General features: G+C 49.6%; 1 protein-coding gene across 1 annotated transcript; it reads right to left on the reverse strand.

The window, feature by feature from the left end:
* Positions 1–4,916: 4,916 nt before the first annotated feature.
* Positions 4,917–18,277, reverse strand: LOC128706727 (uncharacterized). Its single transcript, XM_053801673.1, has 5 exons — positions 18,260–18,277; positions 11,049–11,185; positions 6,123–6,402; positions 5,242–5,676; positions 4,917–5,087 (listed from the first exon to the last, which is right to left on the reverse strand). The coding sequence occupies exons 1-5, from the start codon at positions 18,275–18,277 to the stop codon at positions 4,917–4,919; spliced, it is 1,041 nt and encodes a 346-aa protein (XP_053657648.1).
* Between the last annotated feature and the right edge of the window lie 896 nt (positions 18,278–19,173).

Raw genomic sequence — 19,173 nt, forward strand, 5'->3', positions numbered from 1 at the left:
GCTCACCATCTACCGAAACACTTACAGTAAGGACAGCAACAGAGTTACAAGCAACTGAGAATTTTTTTCAAAAAAGACCCCCTTGTTATGCAGATTGCATAGCTGCGGGCGCCAACTTTTCATTTCATTTCAACAACGTGATTCGTTCAAGGAATTAATTCAAACTGTGCGCATCAAACGCAAAATAAATCTCACGCAACCAGCATTCGCAAAAAAAAAAACATTCGATGCCCGATGGTACAACAAATCGATACGTGCTGCAGATGCGAATACGTAATGCTACTAATCGATCAAATCACCACTAGGTTGTGGCATTGCTGAGTAAGCGTCGGTCCGTTCCCGGTTTCCGTAACGTGCCAAACTACATCCCGGCGAAGCGATGAATGGGATCGAATTTTGCAATTCATTCCCCACCCCCTCTCAGATCTGTTACTCCGCATGCTCATTAGTGCGGATACACACCTTCGCACGAAGCTAGTCGCTCGAACGCCCCCGCATGTGGGCGATGGTTACAGTGTGCTGACGGTAAAGAAATTATGCTCCGTTCCGGCCGCATGTAGCTGAGCAAAGCTCACAAAGGCGCTAAGGACATACGGGGAAAAAGGCATTGAAAAGTCACCGTGTTAATTTGGTTTCACCTTCCGGCAAAAACCAACGCTCCATTACCGTGTCGTCGGGCTCTCGGCACCGGCAGGATCTCGTCTCCATCAAGCACATGGCAATAGTTCTAATTAATATTCACCGCAAAAGCGCTCAAGCTCCGGCGCGGCGTGGCACATCAGGAACAGCAGCGCGCGTCGAGTGCAATTCCCTGCGCGTTGCTTACCACCACCACTCGAGGGATGCAAATTGATGAGTTACGAGACGGTAACTAAACTAGCAAAACATCAAGGACCGAAAGCCCTCCACAGGGGATGAATCAGAATCTCCGTACACGGCACCTCTCGGCACTTTCTGGGAAGTGGTTCTCTTTGCATGGTTTTTTTTTTCACCCCTTCTTTCTGTGTTGCTTTCATAATAAATAAAGGTGGGATTTATTACTTAACCTAACTCGTTCGCTCGAAAACAACTTTACGCTTTCCGCGCGAGATGAAGAAGCGGGGCGAAGTTTTGTGGCTAACCCGAGTATAGCAGCCAAAGATTAAAAGATCCTTACTAACGCAGCGTGTAGCGTTACCAGGTATATTGCCACTTCCGAAACCCAACACACTTCTTTTTTCCCCCTCTCTCCCTCCTTCCCTCCATTGCTAAGGAAGATACACAAACAGCACATACACACCTTCACAAACAAACCCCCTACAGGGGTTGCAACATCGCTGGTAAAGGATATGCATTAGTGGGAAAAGAAAGCAACCGAAGGTGGTTACCTTCATTAGCAGCTTAGCGCTTAGTGCGATGGCTTCCACACGGCACTAGGTGTGGCACACCCGGGTAAAGGTCTGCCAGGTAGGCGCACCAACCAACCCGTGCTGCATATCACCGGAATGGTTAATAACCACCAAAAAGCAAACAAGCTTTCACGCGGATTACGTGCCACGTCAGAATCACGAGCATGGGTGGGGATGAGTTCTTGATTAAAACACTCTGCTTTTGCCGCACCGTCCCACACGTTCAACCCATCCCCGTGCGGAATGGACACCCACCCAACACCGGTGTTCCGCCCCAGGTCCTGCCCAACCGCTCCGTCACACTCATTTCGGGATGAGATTTTAATTGCTCTAATTTGGTGCCATGGCTCGAATAATTGCCACCGACGCCATTTCACCGCTTATCATCACCGCTCGAGCAGCACCTATTGCTACCGTTGCTTGACAGGTGATTTTAGCGCAACCCGGCCGCTCACCGCCCCACCCCCCCGAACGGTGTGTCTCAGATTTGGCGGATTAGCTTGTCCTCGCGATGGTTTCGGATGCGTGACATCTGTGTTTGAATAGTAATGGAGTAGTTTACGCGCGGTATCACATTTTCCTCACTCCACCAGGACGGGGCCCCGCTGTGTTTTCCCCATCCTTCCAGCTCATGGAGGCGCCCGGTAGCTGACGGTGTAAAAACATCGAACCCATGGAGACGCCCAGTACCTGACGGAAAAGCAACACCACCGGAGACGCGCGGAGGCCCTCTAATGGATGGATATTATTTGTTTCATTTTGTTTACAAACGATGCGATTCCTCACATCACACCAACACGATGTGTTGAGGGCAATAAATAGGCTTAGGAAAAATATTTTTAAAAAACACGAAAAAACATATCGAAACCCACACCGCCTGTGCCCTTCAATGCGTTGATACCTTTAACGCGAAAGCGTAGGAATAAATTGGATTCTGGCATGCCGCCTACACGTTTGCGCGCTGCCGCGAGGCAAAATAGTCAACAAACAACACGCAAATGATACACCGTGCGTTCAAATAGCAAATGCGCGCAACGAATACACACATCCATCGGTGTTACGCGGGGTGGCAGTTTAAAAACGGGGTGGCATCTGAAAAATTGCTCCACTCCTTTCCCGCGTTCAATCATACGAGCAGTGTTAAGATTGTACCACGGAAGCAAGAAATCAGGACGAAACGAATTGCTCAACAACTTACGCCATTCGGCAGGAAGCAGCATTTCCACCATGACAATCGATGCGAAACGGAAACGACTAGCGCCTGGTAGGGCAAGCAAACGGAACCAAATCAGCAGCGAATGTAACGCGTAATTCAATTAGCTCTCTCCGAGTTGCTGTACCGTGCGCAACCCAGCGGGTGTAATAAAACGCACCCGGATGTGTTCGGTGTCAAATCAGTGTCATTGTGCGGGTGTCTGTTTGCTGATTTTACTGACGCTTGGAACGTTTGATCGCGAGCAAACAGACAACGGAACGGAGTACACCGAATGCTTCGATCCCGCAGCTTAAAGAAGACTCTAAAGGAAGTTTTCCTTTGCTCCAAAATCCTTCTTCATTCTATTTTCTTTTCCCCCTCTTCCCAACCGTCACCGAAATGATTGGAAATGATGTTTCAATTTCGCTTGCTGCTGAAGGCCACCCAATTGATGACACCGTTCTAGACCATGTTAAGCAATTTATCGCCCGGCCAATAAAACTCGCACCCTCCATTTTGCACGAGAACGGGTCACCACTTCGCCGTTGCTGCCGGGGTCAATAGATCACCACCGCGAAACTAAGGATTAAAATCAGCCAATATTACGCAAAAAAAAACCACCCTTAAAATTGTGTCCCATTTGATCGGTGCCATAAAAAAACAACCATTCGATGCCTCGCGGGCACGGTGCCTAATTTCAGGCGCCATTAAGCGAACGGAAAGTGGCTAATAAACGGTAGGGGTCGGGCAGACCGCTCCTGGGCCCTGCCCTGTTTTGCTGTTGCCAAAAAAAAAGATATAAATTTATCAAACTTTCAAAACCGGGAGCGTCCCACACCGCGATTCGGGCGCCGCTGAATTGGTTTATGGGCCGACCGTGCCGGCAGCGCCTGAATGTATGCCGCCCCGTAACGGCACGGGCTCGCGAGGCAATTGTGTCGCTACGGCGCGTAGTGAGCCGTAGAAGAAAAACCGCTTTCGGTCGAATTTATATCCTCGCGACCCTGGCAAACACAGGGGATGAGGATGAGATAGCAGGGGTTGGGGAGGAGACGGGAAGAACGGAGAAGGAAGGGGGGGGGGGGGTGTGACCCGCTCCATGGCTATGGTACGTACGGTGAAAATAGGACTACATCGTTTTACGACTCGCTTTCCTTGCCGCCTCGCAACAGCATAAAGGCAGCCCCGGTGTGTTTGGGGCCCCAAACCAAACGGTGACAGAACGGTCCGCTTTGATCCGATCTCCGAAGCGTCCCGGGAAACCATCTGCTCGCGTACGTTCGCATGTGCGACACACAGACAGTGGAGAAACTCCGCACAAACCATCCACGCCTACGCGAAGAAACCGTACGAGATAAAAACAATAAATAACCCTCCCCCCAACGACCTCCCTTTTCCACACACACACACACGCATCTTACACTCCCTCCCGACTCCCGTCCCATATGTTGCACCTTAACCTTTTCGCTGCAACACCCGTGGTAAAAGGTTTTGCTGGCTGAAGGTACTGGTGACGGAAAAACTTTATTACCAACGCATTACACCACGTAATCACCATTTTCGGTACAGCCATATGCGTGCTTGTGTGTGTGTGTGTTTGTGGGGGAAAATTGTTTTTTTTCCCTTCTTATCGCCCACCACCCAACACCTTTGCCAGGCTTCGTTGGGAAGGACACGCGAGAACAACAACAAAAGAGGAAGCGAAAATGGCGCTGCGTCATTGTTGTGCGACCGCTCCTTACGGATGGGCCGACACTGTGCAGACCCACAAGACACCTTGAATAGGAGGGGGGGTTGGGGGAAGTCTTCTTCACCTTCAATTGATTTAAATTTACTCTCGGGACGGGCCTCGGGACGCTGGATGCCACTGAGTCTCCTGTTGCCTTTTGCCGCCGCAAACATTCTTTCCCGCAGTCATCGTGATATATATCTCACTTCGCCTTCCCAAGGCGTGTGTTTGCGTGTGTGAAAAGCAATTGCGCCATAGCTGATGATGTATGGGTCGTGTGCGATCAGCACTAACAAATGGGCAACCGAGCTGCTTCGAGTTCGGATGCAACGCGCTGAGATGAAGGGGCCCGACCCGTCGTTCACGATAACGTTTGGTTTTTTTTTTTTTGTAAGACCAATTTTATTTTTCACCTTAACGCTACGGTGACATCAGTTCTTCACGACGGGTGCGTAGGAGTTATGCAAAAAGGTGCGCTCAGATGGTGCGAATGGTGGGCGGGGTAGGAGGCGGTTGGTTTGGCGGGTATTGAGGTTGGCGAAAGATGAGTACGCGGTGTTGTTGCAGTGGAGCCACCAGGAGTGCTCCAGAGATCGGTTTTTGCTCAGTAGTAGCCGAAGGTGATGTCGTGAAGCGGTGCAGCGCCTCCCTGCGGTAGCGCATAATCCTTCGCCAGCTGATCGAGCACACTCGTGCTACGTCCCTGGGCAGGACGCGGCTGATAGACGGCCGGCTGGGGTCGGGGCTGCGGGAAGGCAGGCTGCAGTGGCACGGGCTATATCAGCAGCAGCAAAAAAAAAGGGGTGGAAAAAAAAGAAACCCCCAACCCAAACCAAACAAAACGAAAAAAAAGAAAATGGTGGAAACAGACAATAAGCATGGTTGGTGCGTGTCAACAAAACTCCCCAATTCGCTCAGCGGAACATTACATTGGCAGATTTGGCGGTGTGCTGCGGTGGGAGGGCGGACGGTGCAAACGAGGGCTGGGAGTAGCGGATCTTGGGTTCGGGGGCCGGTGCGGCAGCGGGGAATGTTTGCGGTCCCACGTTGCGGTACTCGACGTCCGGGCGGGCGGGCAGCTGCTTCGGTGCGTACACCACGTCCACCGGTACGGCGTTCGGGATCTGGACGCGCGGTGGCGCCGGTCCTACGGCGGGCGCTGGGGCCTGTGCGGCACCGAAGTGGGAACGCTGCACGTACTGCGGTGCGGGCTGGTACTTGGGCTGGGGCAGCGGTGCTGGCTGCTCATCGTAGTCGTAGTACTGCTGCTGAGGACGCTGCGGCTGCTGGTGCTGGTGCTGGTGCTGTTGGTGTTGCTGGATCGGCACCTCCTGGAAGCGTGGCTTCGAGACGGGTCGATGTTTCTACGGCGTGAGCAGAAGGCATCGATTAGTGATTGGGGAAAAGTAACGCATTTTAGAGACAGAAATATCAGAGTGAGTGAGTTGCTAGCTAACACGAAAACTCCCAACTGAGTGAGTTCAATTGGCTTACTAAGCTCATTCCAGAAGTAATTTAAATCACTCCGAGTTCGTTTCAACCATGCAGAGTCGAATGACTCTCTATGCTCATTCTAACTCATTCTTATGTGAACCACTGAGGAGTTTTACAACTCCCAAGTGATTTAGACCTTTAAGGGTGAGTTGCTAGTCCTCCCGGAGTATTTAATCCCTTATAACTCTTAGGAGATTAAAATGATTGTAGATGAGCTCACTCTTTGATGAGTCATAAACACGCTTTCAGAAGACTCTAGATAACTCACTCACTCACTCCGATTTGAAAAGAGCAATCGAACAGGCGAATTGCATACCTGCAGGCGCGGCGCAACCGGCACGTTACCGTCATCGTCCTCGAGCAGATCGTCCTTGCCGGTCGTTTCGTCGACGAGCGTGGGTGGCGGCACCGTAATACCTTCGCCGGATGGCTGGAAACCGTACTTGTTCGCACCGTACTCCACCACCTTCACCTTGCCCGTTTCGTCGACGTACCCGTACTTGCCCTTTACCTCGCCGGTTGCCAGCTTCGTTTCGATCTTGAACGAACCGTCCGCACCTTCGTAACCGTACGTGTACGAACCATCCTCGTTGTGTCTAGAGATCGGTGACGGGGGAGGGAAAGAGGGGGGGTGGTAAAAATGGAGAAAAAAAACGAGAAAGAGAGTGATGGGAACAAACGGTACACACAATTATGCTTTTCGGGAAGGAAACAACAATACTACACGTCTCGATTCAACTGTCAAACACAAGCGATGTGAGCGGTCTGTGGTCGCACGTGTGCAGTCTCATGTCGCATCGCACCAACCAATCGACACCAACACAGTGTTATTTTCGGATGTGGCGCACCCGCAACCCCGGATCGAACGGAAATTTCAAACTCGCTCGGTCACAGACATTGATCGATGGTTTTACTTACACGTTCCCTCCCGCCGTCCCGCACACCCCCGTCTGGGACCAGCGTGTGGACGAACGTGTGGGACGACACGGTCACGTTTGATGAACTTTAATGCCGTTGCCCAACGGTGCCCGAACGTCCGACAAGCAAAAAAACCGATAAAAAAGCAACCCTGGACACTGGCTTCTCATGCGCAGCTTTGCGTGGCACTTGATGGACATCATCATCGTCATTGATTTTTCTTCCGCCCGCTAGGAAGGATTAGCGTGGTAACCGAAGGAAACCGCGCCCGGCTCGATCTGTCCGGGTGTACGGTGTGTACCTTTAGGTGATTACCGGCCGAATACTCGGCCACCCACAAGAAAGTTCTAGTTTTTGGGGTGGCTTTGGGGTTCGGCAAATACTTTGAACAATCAACCGCAAAGAGGGAACACAAACAAATTTCCTGACGAGCTTCCGTGCACACGCCCCACGCCTGAAGCTCGCACACATCCAGCTCTATCTCGGCTGTTCCACGTGAAAAGCCTACCCTGCATGTTTTCCTACCTTTGTGTGTGTGTGTGTGTGTGTTTAGAGCGCACAGAGATGAGTTTGGGGGGGGGAGAAAAAGAAAAAAAAAGGCAAAATTCTTTACATCGCGTACCCGGGCGTACCAGCGTGAACAAATGCACGCAGGGGCCGGCCAGACTGGGCAGCGGAAAGCCGATGGCCGAAGCCCATCCTGACGGCCATATTGATTTTCCAATCAATAAACTAAGCAAATGGTAGAAGTATCCTGCCCGGCGCTCGCAGGAGGTCCATCCACTATCCAACATTCTCAACCATCCAGCATTCCACCCCTGCACACACACACATACACAGCCACATAGACTTCCTTTATCACGCCATACATCTGCTAAGCGCTCGTTCGTAACAACCGGAATCATTTATGCTGAGCGGAAATGGAATCAGGATAAATGACTGTGAATATTTTTGCCCTTCTTTTTTTTAGCTCACTTACTCTCTCTCTCTATCTCTCTCTCTCTCTATTTCTCTCTCTCCCTTTCTCTCGGTTGATCATTCGTTCGCCCTTTGCCGCCCTATCCGCCGAGCAGTGTCGGCAGCAATGGTGAACGACTCCACAACCGTCGATGACAATGGCCGAAGGTCGAGGGCGAGCACTTTCTTTGCGAAGCAACCGTTCTCCCCGGCCCCGTTTGATGAGGAGTTTGATGGAAAATGTAGGGTGCGGAAGGTGGTGGGCGGAGGGGAGTGGTAAGGGTGCTTGAGAGGCGGGCAACATAAATCAACTGGCTGGTGAAACACACCCGAAAGCAAATATATAATGCCGGGGCAGTTGGGAAAATCCTACCAGCCGAGGCGCATATTCCACGGTTCGTGGACGGTGAGCCTCTTAAGCTCTTCGTTCTGTTGTTTTCAACCCCTGGTTTCAGGAGTCGCTTACCTCGCGCTCTCTCGCTCTTTCTCTCTATCCAAAGAACAACTCAGTATCATATCGGTTTGGAGTTTTCCGAAAGATGATGAAGAATGGCCGGTAGATGGCGCTTAAACACCAGCGCAAAACATAGAGCCTTTCCCAACCCCCCCTCCCCCTTCTACTCCTTTCCCACACAACCACCCAAAGCAACGAGGCTGACTGATTTATTCGCACCGAAGCTGTTTGGCAGGCTGCGCTGATCAACCACCCAAACGAAATGGCGGCATCTGCCGAGCCATCGCCCGAGAAAGGGCCCTATTAGAAGCGCAATCGGTCGAGTTGGTGTTTGGAGGATGGAACAAAAAATACTGCCCACGTTCCACCTCCCTTCCCCACCTCACCCTTCATGGCCGGAAATGGATCGGCACCCGGATACAACAACTACCCGTGGCGAGATGTAAAGCCACAACAGGGCAACGATAATACCGCCTCCGGTATTCCCAATCAATCGGGTACGGATTAAATGGTCGGTTAGCTCCGAACGTTCGATTGCTTCGGCAGTTTGGCAAGGTGGGCCCGGTAGTTTCTACACTGCCAGGGTGTTCTTTTTTTTTCGTACTCCACCATGCCGTCCATTCGCTGTACCTGATCGCCGGAACGTACAGGAACATTCTTTTAATCAGAGTTTATTTCTTAAGTACGATTGCTAACAAAATGCTTCACTTTCCTAACGATCTCGGCACAATTGTATGTACGGATGTTGTGTTGAAACATGCTCTGCCAGACAAAACGTAATGTACATTGGGAAATCGCTTCTAAATCCACCCGGTTTAGCTTTATCCAATCGTGTGTAGCGACATTAAAGGTGATGTTTCACTACGACGTAGGACGTATGAATATTTTTCGCACCTTATAATATACTCCGCTAGCTGTTTACTTTCATACACCTGTTAACAAGCTCTATGCGTATTGCACGTTGCATACTTTTAGGGGTAAATTTTTTTTTTCTTTGCATTTTATTCCAACCGTGTTTTAAGGTTGCGATGATTTAAAGCGTAGCGCTCGGTATTAAAGACACTACACAAGTCCAGCGCTTCTACAGCTAAAGGTTATTTATTTTAAGCTTTTATAACAATACCAACAAAACCAATTGCTACAAAGTGTATCTATCTGCTAAACGTGTTGCAACGCTCAACCGGCAAAGCAACACCTCCGGCACGACATTTTTACGGTGTGCAATCTGGTGTGCTTGGTACCGTCCTGCTGAGTGGTAACAATATTGTGACGGTGCACTGAAACCGAAAATGGCATTTTTGGCCTTCCGAATCGTTCGCACAGCTGCTTCGCGCGCCTCCAATGCGCGCTTTCTAACTATGGCACTTTCGCGTCGGCAGGAATCGACCGGGAAGGAGGTGGAGTACGGGAAGACGGTAGAATACGTAGAGAAGCAACAACAAGAACAGCAAAAAAAAACCCCCCAATAAAGCACTTCTAAAGCGAAAGCGCCTCCCTAAGGCGTACGCCCGACCGTTGACGGTTGGTACGGTTTGGGGAACTTTTTCCCAGCGGGCCGTTGCACTTCTGCGATGACATTTCCGGCGGCCGGCCGCACCCCGACCGGTTCCACCAACGGCCGACCCGCTCCAGCACCGGTCGGGATGAATTTCGAGTGAATTTTGTCGCCCGCACGCAGCTTGCAGTTGTTTCGCACTGCGGCAAAGCAGCGCTTCCGATAGTAACCGCTTCTGTCGCTGTCACATTTTTGGTGTTTTTTTTTTGTTTGTTTGTAATTTGCACCAGAACGGATTATACGGCAAGGCGAAAGGATCCGTGTGGGAGATGTTAGGATGGATGCGTGTGTGTGTGGGATGAAGAGGGGAAGAGTTCGAGGGGGGAGGCGAGAAAGATAGAGAGTGGGATTGGAACAGGTCATGTGGATGACATGTGAGATCACATCGTCAACCAATAATAGACAAACAAACAACAGAGAAAAAAAGTATGGAAGGAACCGTTGTCACCCAGACGGTGCAATTAATTTGAAGCAGTTCAGTTCGGTAAATTTGTACAGTTTCGCAAATATGTATGTGTGTTGATGTGAATGTGAGAGATTCCGAACCCGAAGTGCGGTTTTTGTTTTTTTTTTTTTTATTTTTTGTTTTTGCAGTGAGCAAGTGATTTAAGCAGACCGCCATTTCGTTCCAACCGCCGCAGCCGCAAGACAATGCACCGAGCGAGAAAAGAAACAGAGAAACAAAACACTAAAATACAATATGGCCGCGAAACGACGATTGCAATACGGTGCGCGTTAAACCACCCCCCTCCCCCACCCGGTGTAAGCGTGTACTGTTCACCACGAGCTGTCGTACGAGTGTTGTACGCCTGAAGGTATGCAACTGTTTGTTTTTTCGACATCACCAATCACCCATTGTGAGTCATACGTCTCGCGACGGGCTCGGCTCAACGAACCTGTAAATAGCATCTCCCAACGCTTTTTATAAGTGATAAAAAAACGAGCCATTGCATAACTTCAGGCGCTGCAAATTCAAAACACGACGGAGTGAGCGCACAACGGGAAAAGTCACACATGCACCGATCCAAAACATTCCGCACCAGCAAGCGTACAGTTGTTAGCAGTCTCGTTTGGGAAAAAAAACCAACAAACCGAACCAAACTCATCGGTCGGAGTGTGTTTAGTTGCACTGTTTGGTAAACTTTCCCCCCAACGTTGATTAATTGAACTGCAACGCGTTGGACTTTGGCAGTAACCGAGCGCACTGGTTTGATTTGGCATGCGAGTTATTTAGCGAAATGTAATGACCATCCGCGGGCGTGTTATGGGCGGACCCTGCACAAGGCCCGGTTCGGTTTTGCAAGCGGTTGTTAGTGGCAGATCCTGGCCCGGAAACGGTTTGGAACGGGTGCGCTTACCTGTTGATCTGCTTCAAGATGGGAATCGGCGTCGGTTTTGGTTCTTCCGCCTTGGTACCGATCCGGAGTGGCGCCTGTCGGTACTCCTGGTAGTCCTGGGCAAGGATAACGCCGACCAGACAGGTGGCGACGGTAAGCTGCAATGGAAAATCCATCAAGACACGGACAGGCTACGGTTAAGTGCGTTTCGTTTTATCGATTTACATTACAAATCCCCTTTTCGCCGGGAGGTACCGCCTGCGCCCCAGCAGTGCGTGGTACCTGCGGTGAGTGTGCAGGACTTTATCGGTGCACCACGAGCACGGTTTATGTTAGTAGGCTAATAACGGATTAATTTACGGACCACCCAACCGTTACTGCACACTGCGGGCGGCTGCACACGCCGGATGCCGAAATGGCTGGTGCGCTCGCCTTCCGAACACGTTTGCAAATGATTGTCCATCAATTTTGCTATTATTATTCATAGAATTCCGTACACCGCTACCAGCTGCACGAGCTGGCCGAGTGCACCCACACGAGGTCACTCGGTCTACAAACCTAAAGCACTGCTGTCCGGAAACGGTAGCGAATGCGGCGCGCTGCACCAGCCAGGGCAGAATTAATTACGCTTGAAATATTCAGCAAAATTGTTGGTCGGGTTGAACAATTTCTTTAATCCGTTTGCCGACCAGCAGAAGGATGTTGCGTGGAGATGCATCATATCAGATGTAAGCTACCACGCCACGACGCATCCCGGATGTCTGCCGGGCATAACGTCACTGCAGATGCAACAACCCTTTAAGGAGCAATCTAATAACGCACGCACACATATAAAACTACTAAAGGCACTGGGCTGCTACGGTAGCAGTAGATCATTGCGGAAAGCAAGCCACTCCACACCGTTGTGGAGGGTTGGAAAACTTTCTACCCCTAACTGCTGGCCGTGTGTGTGTGTGGGTGTGTGCCCGTCTATGCCTTTAAACTCGCAACTCGCCCCAACCTGCAATCACGGACCAAGGGAAAGCAGTAGTAATCAAAACAGAATGTAGCATCATCGAGCGAGGATATATGAGAAAGCAACCACCGAACAGTGTCGGCAAAGTATGGCAACCGGTCTGCTAAGAACCATCCCGTCGTACGCTTTCTTCTGAGTACCGGGGGGGGGCGAAGGTTTTCGAGCGTAAAACTTCCGACCATTGGGTAACGGGGGGAGAGGGCTTTTTTGTGTATAGCCCCAGCATCTACAGCATCCACTCGACTCGACCGTAATGTTCTGGTAGAATTAATATGATTTTACCGAGCTACCGGCACACACACACACTGCCCGTGGAGGAGCGTGTGTTTACTTTTGCCTGGCCGGCTTTCGGCATTCGCTACGCAAACAATGCACAAACCACTCATTCGCACACAGCAACACGTACCGGGCGCCGACGTGTACCGCTGGACACCATGTCCAGTACCGGAAGCACGGAGATAAACAGTCCGGTACCACGTACCGCAACTTTCGGTTCCGGTTCGGACGCACGAAGCGAGATTTTCTGACCCAAGACATGGAGACAGTTTGCTCCTTCGTTTCGGGGCCCAATTTGGCTGTTTTTCGATGCTGTTTGGACGCGTGTGAGTGTGTGGTCTGCGGGGTTCCGAGGCATGGCGGCTGGCCCAGGCAGGATATTATTTACTTCGCAATGCGCCGTACGTGCTGCCGCGCGGGTCACATTTCGACAATTTCCGGTGCCAGCGTCGTATTGTTGCTGCCAACGTTGTTTTTCCTTACTGGGTGCAGTGTTCATCAACCTGATACATATTACGGCATTTTTATTGTGTAGATCAGTAAATTTAACAGCAAGCAAATCTTAGCTGAACCAAGTTTTTCAATTATAGAGCACCATGGGTGATAGCTCTGAGTAAAAGACCGACAGGTCAATAAATGTTCCATTTGCTTGCAAGGTGCTTGCAAAAATACTCCCGAAAGTATGCAATGAAAAAAAATATTTTATTGTTCTGCTGGATAAAACCTAAACTGTGTTGATTCTTTTAGGTCCAAACACACCCTTGAAGGTATAACGCTTCTCTATCATGGTGATTAATACTAGTTTACCTGGATCAGTAATTTTAACTAAAACTTATTTGTTGGGGTCAAACAATTCTACCATAACTGATGCATGACTTTTAAAAATCTATTTTATAGTAGGAACTCCAAAATTTATTTTAAAAACACAAGCTTTTCAACTATTTTTAGAAAGTAATCATCAACGAAGAACGATTAAATCTCTAAAGGGCAATCTATGGTTACAAATTGTTCCTATTGCATACATCCAGGCGCATACAAACTAGTGTTGGGTAAAGTAGCTCATTTTAATGATTACTACTACTCACTCAACGCACTAGACGCGCGAATAAACGAGTTCGACGCGCTCAAGTGCTTGTTTGAGCTACCTATTTTTCTGCTTTCAGCGCTCTGAACTCGCTCCGTGAGTTGAGCTGAGCGATTGAGGTAGCTCTAGCGCTCACGACCCAATACTACATACAACCGATACGTAATTAAATTGAGTTAAACCAAATCATACGCTACATAGAAACGAAAATTTCTGCTTAAAACAATGCAAAGATATTCAAAAGCATTAAACAATTAAAATTAATAACTTAAAATCGAGCTAATGCTTGCGAACCACTGCATGACGGACCAGTGAGAGAGGACCCAAGGCAATGGCGGCCGAACGCTACAGGTTCCGTGGCTTTTGCAACCTAATTTTAACTTCATTTGTGACGCTCCATTCCGGGACAAAACTCGATCACGTTTCGTGCGCCGGTTTCGCTGCAAAACTTCAACCCAGCACGCGAAGCAGAAAAAGTTCTGCGCCCGCTTACTAACTCCTTCCCACGCTGGTCCACCATACCGTCCCGTACCGGCCATGCCCGAGAGATGCAAGCCGGGCACGTGCAAGACGGTACCCAATCCAAACCGTGCCTTGACCTGGTACCGTAAACGTGCGAACAGCCCCACCGTCGCGAAACTTTCCCAATAACCAAGTCGTGATTCGTGCAAGCGTTCGCCAAACCGTGGGACGGACACGGTGGGAATGCAACATCCCAGCATCGGGGAAGGGGAAAACGGAGGTTCGCATGCAAGTCATCATGCGCTGGCACACACACAGACGCAAAATCAATATCGCAGCTTTACGAGCGTGGCCAACTTTACGAGCAACCCAGGTTCTGGGCGAACACCGAATGGACTCCAACCGAAAGGAGTGTCTCAAGCGGAAGCGGCTCGGAACGGAGGGGAGCGGATAGACGGAAAATAGACAAACCGTACCGCAAGAAGGAAACACCGGTAAATCACGGGGGAGCAAAATAAACCCACCCCCACCCCCCCGCAATGGGAAACTTGGGAAACGCGCGTGCAAAATCTGCGCCAAAAACTCTTTTTCCACCACATTGTCTTTTATTGCCCACCGATAGTTCGTTTTATAGTACGTTTTACGAGCGTGACGATGGTAACACATGGCTAGGAACGAAGGGTGACTAGCACAGCAGGGGAACAATGAAACGAAACGGGAGGAGGGAGAGGGCGGGGGGGGGGAAACACATCCCAAGTGGGAAGGGAATGTGTTAAGTCTTTCCTCTTCTTCGCCAAAACGGCATCATTTGTCGGATGCACCAATGTAAATAGTTCCCCGTTGCTTTATTGTCACCATTTTGTTTCTGTGAAGTGACTGCAAGGTAAGCTTGAGACTTCGTTTTGTGGATTTTTTTTTTTTAACAATTACCTGGTGCAACCTTCAGCGTAGAGAATACTCCAACAACCAAACGGATAGTTGCGAAAAGAAGCACATTTGGGTCCGGTTCTCACGAGAATTCCGTGATCCGGCTGTACCGACAGATGGTGTCCTCCTCCCGGACTCAACGATTGCAGCTAGCGTCCATACACCGGGTCAACCTTCCGAAAATCATTATTTATTGACAACCAGCACCGGATTTCTGCACCGTGCTGATTTCCGGTGCGTCAGCATGCGCAACCCAGTGGTTGTTGGGGTGCTTCGGTTCATATGCCCGCCGGCTGGCACGAATTATATATTGTTTGTAACTGGGCTATTTTTTTGCCCCCTGTTTGCTCCTGCTCGGTGTGCATTGTTCAGCTGGTGCGGACCAAAAGGACGGATGCTGCATGCACCTTGGGCAACGGTTCCTTTCCGGACCCGGCGAAGTGGAAAGCGCACACCCGGGCTATCGATTACCCGGGCTTGTACGCTCATTCCCACTGCAGGGAGCAACAAAATCCCTCAGCTAGTTATTAAAAAAAAAAAAAAAAACCTCGGGAACCTTTACAAAAATGGAACTCGCCATCGGGGGGTCCAGAATTTTCCGACCAAGAACTGGGTACTACCGCGTTCATAATGGTGGCAGTGCCCTGGTTGCGAGACATTATGTTATATTGATATTTTCAAACACTTCTTTAATAGTATCGTAAGCAACATGTCAAGCAAAAACTGACTTGACAAAACATTAATATAGTCCTTATCGCTACATTAGTTACTAATGATATTCTGACCTATATATTTGATGAGCATCATATTTCTTAGTGCCTGAAGTTGTTGGAACAGGTTTATTTGCTCGTAAGTCCCAATCTGATGTTTATAATTCCTTCAAATGTCCAATAAAATCCTTGGACACATCACTCAAGCTTCTCGAGTGGTTTTGAAACTGAAGACTATCCTGGTAACTCAATAAACTTGAATTGCTTAAGAAAATGCCTACGTCTAGAAAGAGTTTTACAAGTTCTCGAAGAAAATCTTGCTGGACTACCCAGCTTTATGACAATGTTCAGGAAAACTGCGAGTTACTGCGAAGAATTTCCAGAATACATCATGAAGAATAATATTGGTATTCAACTCTTCGTGAACTTCTTACTTGATGTCCTTTGGAAAGTTTAAATTTTAGAAAATGTCTACGTCTAGAATGAGTTTCATACGTTCTCCATGAAAATCTTGCTGAAATCCCCAGCTGTATGACAATGTCCAGAAGAACTGCGAGTTCCTGCAAAGGATTCCCAAAGTACATCACGAAGAATAATATTGGTATTCAACTGAACTTCATGTGCTTCTTACTTGATGTCCTTTGGAAAGTTTAGTTTTAGAAAATGTCTACGTCTAGCATGTGTTTCGTACGTTCTCCATGAAAATCTTGCTGAAACACCCAGCTGTATGACAATGTCCAGAAGAACTGCGAGTTACTACAAAGAACTTCTACAGTACATCACGAAGAATAATATTGGAATTCAACTCTTCATGAGTAACTCTTCCTTTAGTCTACTTTTATTACATTTCTTCAAGGTCTTCCTCGGTGTTTTTAAACAGGACATCAATTCTTCAAAAGCATCTTCATAGTTTATAAAAATTATACACTTTCGTAATATGTTGGTCACAATATTGAACTTTGGACCAAAAAGAACAACACTGTTCACGACTGTACTTTTAAGGATAATCGAAAATTACATCCATGCAAGCAATATCTCTTCGGACTATCGCTTCAGAACATGTGCGTACCCGTCGTTAAACCGTAAACGACGCTAGACGCTGCTATTTTACTGAACGCGATAGTATTTGCAAGCGGGGAAGGACTGTTCGGTGGACGGGTTTTCCGATCGATATCTCATTCCGGTTGTGACTTTAACATCCTTTCAACGCTGCCGGCACTGGTCGGATACGTTTGCCCGGTGCTATGACCACGAAGTCGATCCGCACCACCCGGAAACTACCATTTCGTTTCGATTTTTCCGTTAACTTTTATTTTTTGTTGTTTTGTTACCCTCCTCCCTTTCTTCCAGCAACCAGAAAACCCTGCACTGCACTGGGGAAAAATGGATGTTCGATAGTGGTGCAGCTACCGATTGGGCCGAGGGACGGTAGAACCAAATTCTACCCGGCAGCAATCGGTTGAAACTGTCAATTACTATTAGCGTACGCTCGGCAAATGTTCATTTTCTTTCTCGTTTTATCCCACTACATCGCACTCTCTCACCAATAATACTGTTTGATATCGAGCCGGATAGAAAGTACATGGCGGCACGAGATGATAAATTCGATTTCCGCCCAAAAACGAAGAAATGTCACGAGACCGGCCGGGAAAAGGACACCCGAGATAATCGCATCAGTGTTGTAGCATCGGGTAAGCGTCTTACCGGTGGCGATGTCAACCGCTTACCGCCATCATTGCGCGCACCGAGGGGGGGAGGAGGGGGGGACCGGAAATTGGCTTTCACTTTGGTCGGCTAGCCGTGAATTTTTGACCGGCGCCACAGTGCGGAGGATTTCCCTAAACGGGTGTAGACACAAACCCTTGCTGCCCCGGGGGGGGTGCAGCATCCCGTCCTCCGGGTACAAGTGGATATACTCGATATAATCGGCCTATTGAAAACCGTTCGTCGACAGCCATTTGCTGTGGATCGGGATCGGGATGTTGCGCATCCACACCCCATGAAGAGGTAAGAAAAGACCCACCACGCACAGATCACTGGTTCAACCAGGCCAAGGCGACGATTACGAGCTGATCGAGGAAGTGCACGGCAATGCGGATACGGTGCGCGTCAAACAAGGCGGTTCCCGAATACCCGCCGTTTGCCTTGAAAACTCACCCCAAACCCGCCCTCAATAACCCGTTCTAATCTCCAGTCCAATCCGTCACCTCCAACCAGACAAAAGCCCGGTGGAACGGTGCCCCTATTAATGACAGCTTCGGATGGTTGATGCTGTCCAACCCAACTCCCCCCCCCCCCCCCCCACCCCCCCCCCCCCACCAGATAGGTGACTGGGTGTTACCGGTGTTCGCATTCTTGAAAAGTGAAAGTACGCGAGCTGCCGCACAGTGAGCGTGCGGTGTGTACCGTTCCCCAGCAACGCTCGCAGCGGCCTCAAGGTGAAGCTACTTCTGGGTTTGGTGTTGTGGGGCAGGTCGGTTGATAGGTGGTGTTTAGCGGTGTTTTATTTCGTTATAGCGGATGCCCTGCCGTCCACGCGATGTCAACGTACGCGCGAGTGTACGACACGTCATCAGCGTCGGGATGCATCGGGCAACCACGGCTAACATCAGCCCGCTGATGGGTGTTTTGAATTTCTGGCAGGTATTCTAACTCCACACCAACCTCGTCGCACACAGCACATGCACTTGGGTTTTTTTTCCATTTTCAGTACCCCCAAAGCCATGATAGCCCAACCCAAACGGATGAACAAACCTACCAATTTAAATCCAATCATTGTTGCACGCTGGACACTGGGTTTTTTTTTTTGGGAAGGATGGAATGAGGCCCCAACTGGAAGGCAGATTGACAGATGCGGATGACTTTGAAGTGTACAGGCACTAGTTGGGTACTATATCTTTTCTTTTCGTTTGTTTGTTTGTTGTCGGTGACAGATGACAGCTCTCACTGAACACTTTGATGAAACACTCACCAAAAAGCACACTAGCACACCAACACGCACACTACGAACCGCACTACTTCACCGTGGGAAGAAGCGGTTTTTTTTTCTGGAGGAAAAAAACCTAAACGATTTGGAAGGTTTGACGGTACGCCTAAACCACACTGCACTGTACTGCACGCTGTAACCACCGCTAAATTGCGCCGTGCGTCCTGGAGCCCGCACACAAAATCAGTTACTGAGCACAATTAGGGCTTGCCGAATGCTTTTATACGACGAACGGATGGGGGGGGGGGGGGGGGGGGGGGGGGGGGGGGGAGTGCTCGAACTAAGACCTGTGGGGGGGGGGGGTGTGTGTGTGTGTGTTTTTTTTTTCTCTCTCTCTTTAGGAAGGATCGGTTCCACGACGGCCCCCGCACGGTGACTTCCCTTCCCATGGACATTCCATCCACCCCGAGCCCAGCAACCGGTGGCACCCTCTCCAGCGCAGTTCGCTCGATCGGGTTCGGATTCGGTTTCGATTCGGTCACCTGGCCACCACCGCACCGGTGATAGGTTGTTTTAGTTTTTTTTTGTTTGTTTCGCATTTGTCTTCTTTTCCTCAACATCATTGTTAGTATTACGTGCACCACTACTCCCTAGAATGCACCACACACGCAAGCACCGGGGTTCACCACCGGTTCCCACAGTGTGCGGCGTAATAAGGGGGCGCACCAGGCGGGGAAACCGGTACG

This window comes from Anopheles marshallii, chromosome X (assembly GCF_943734725.1).
Source record: "Anopheles marshallii chromosome X, idAnoMarsDA_429_01, whole genome shotgun sequence".
Lineage (NCBI taxonomy): Eukaryota > Metazoa > Arthropoda > Insecta > Diptera > Culicidae > Anopheles > Anopheles marshallii.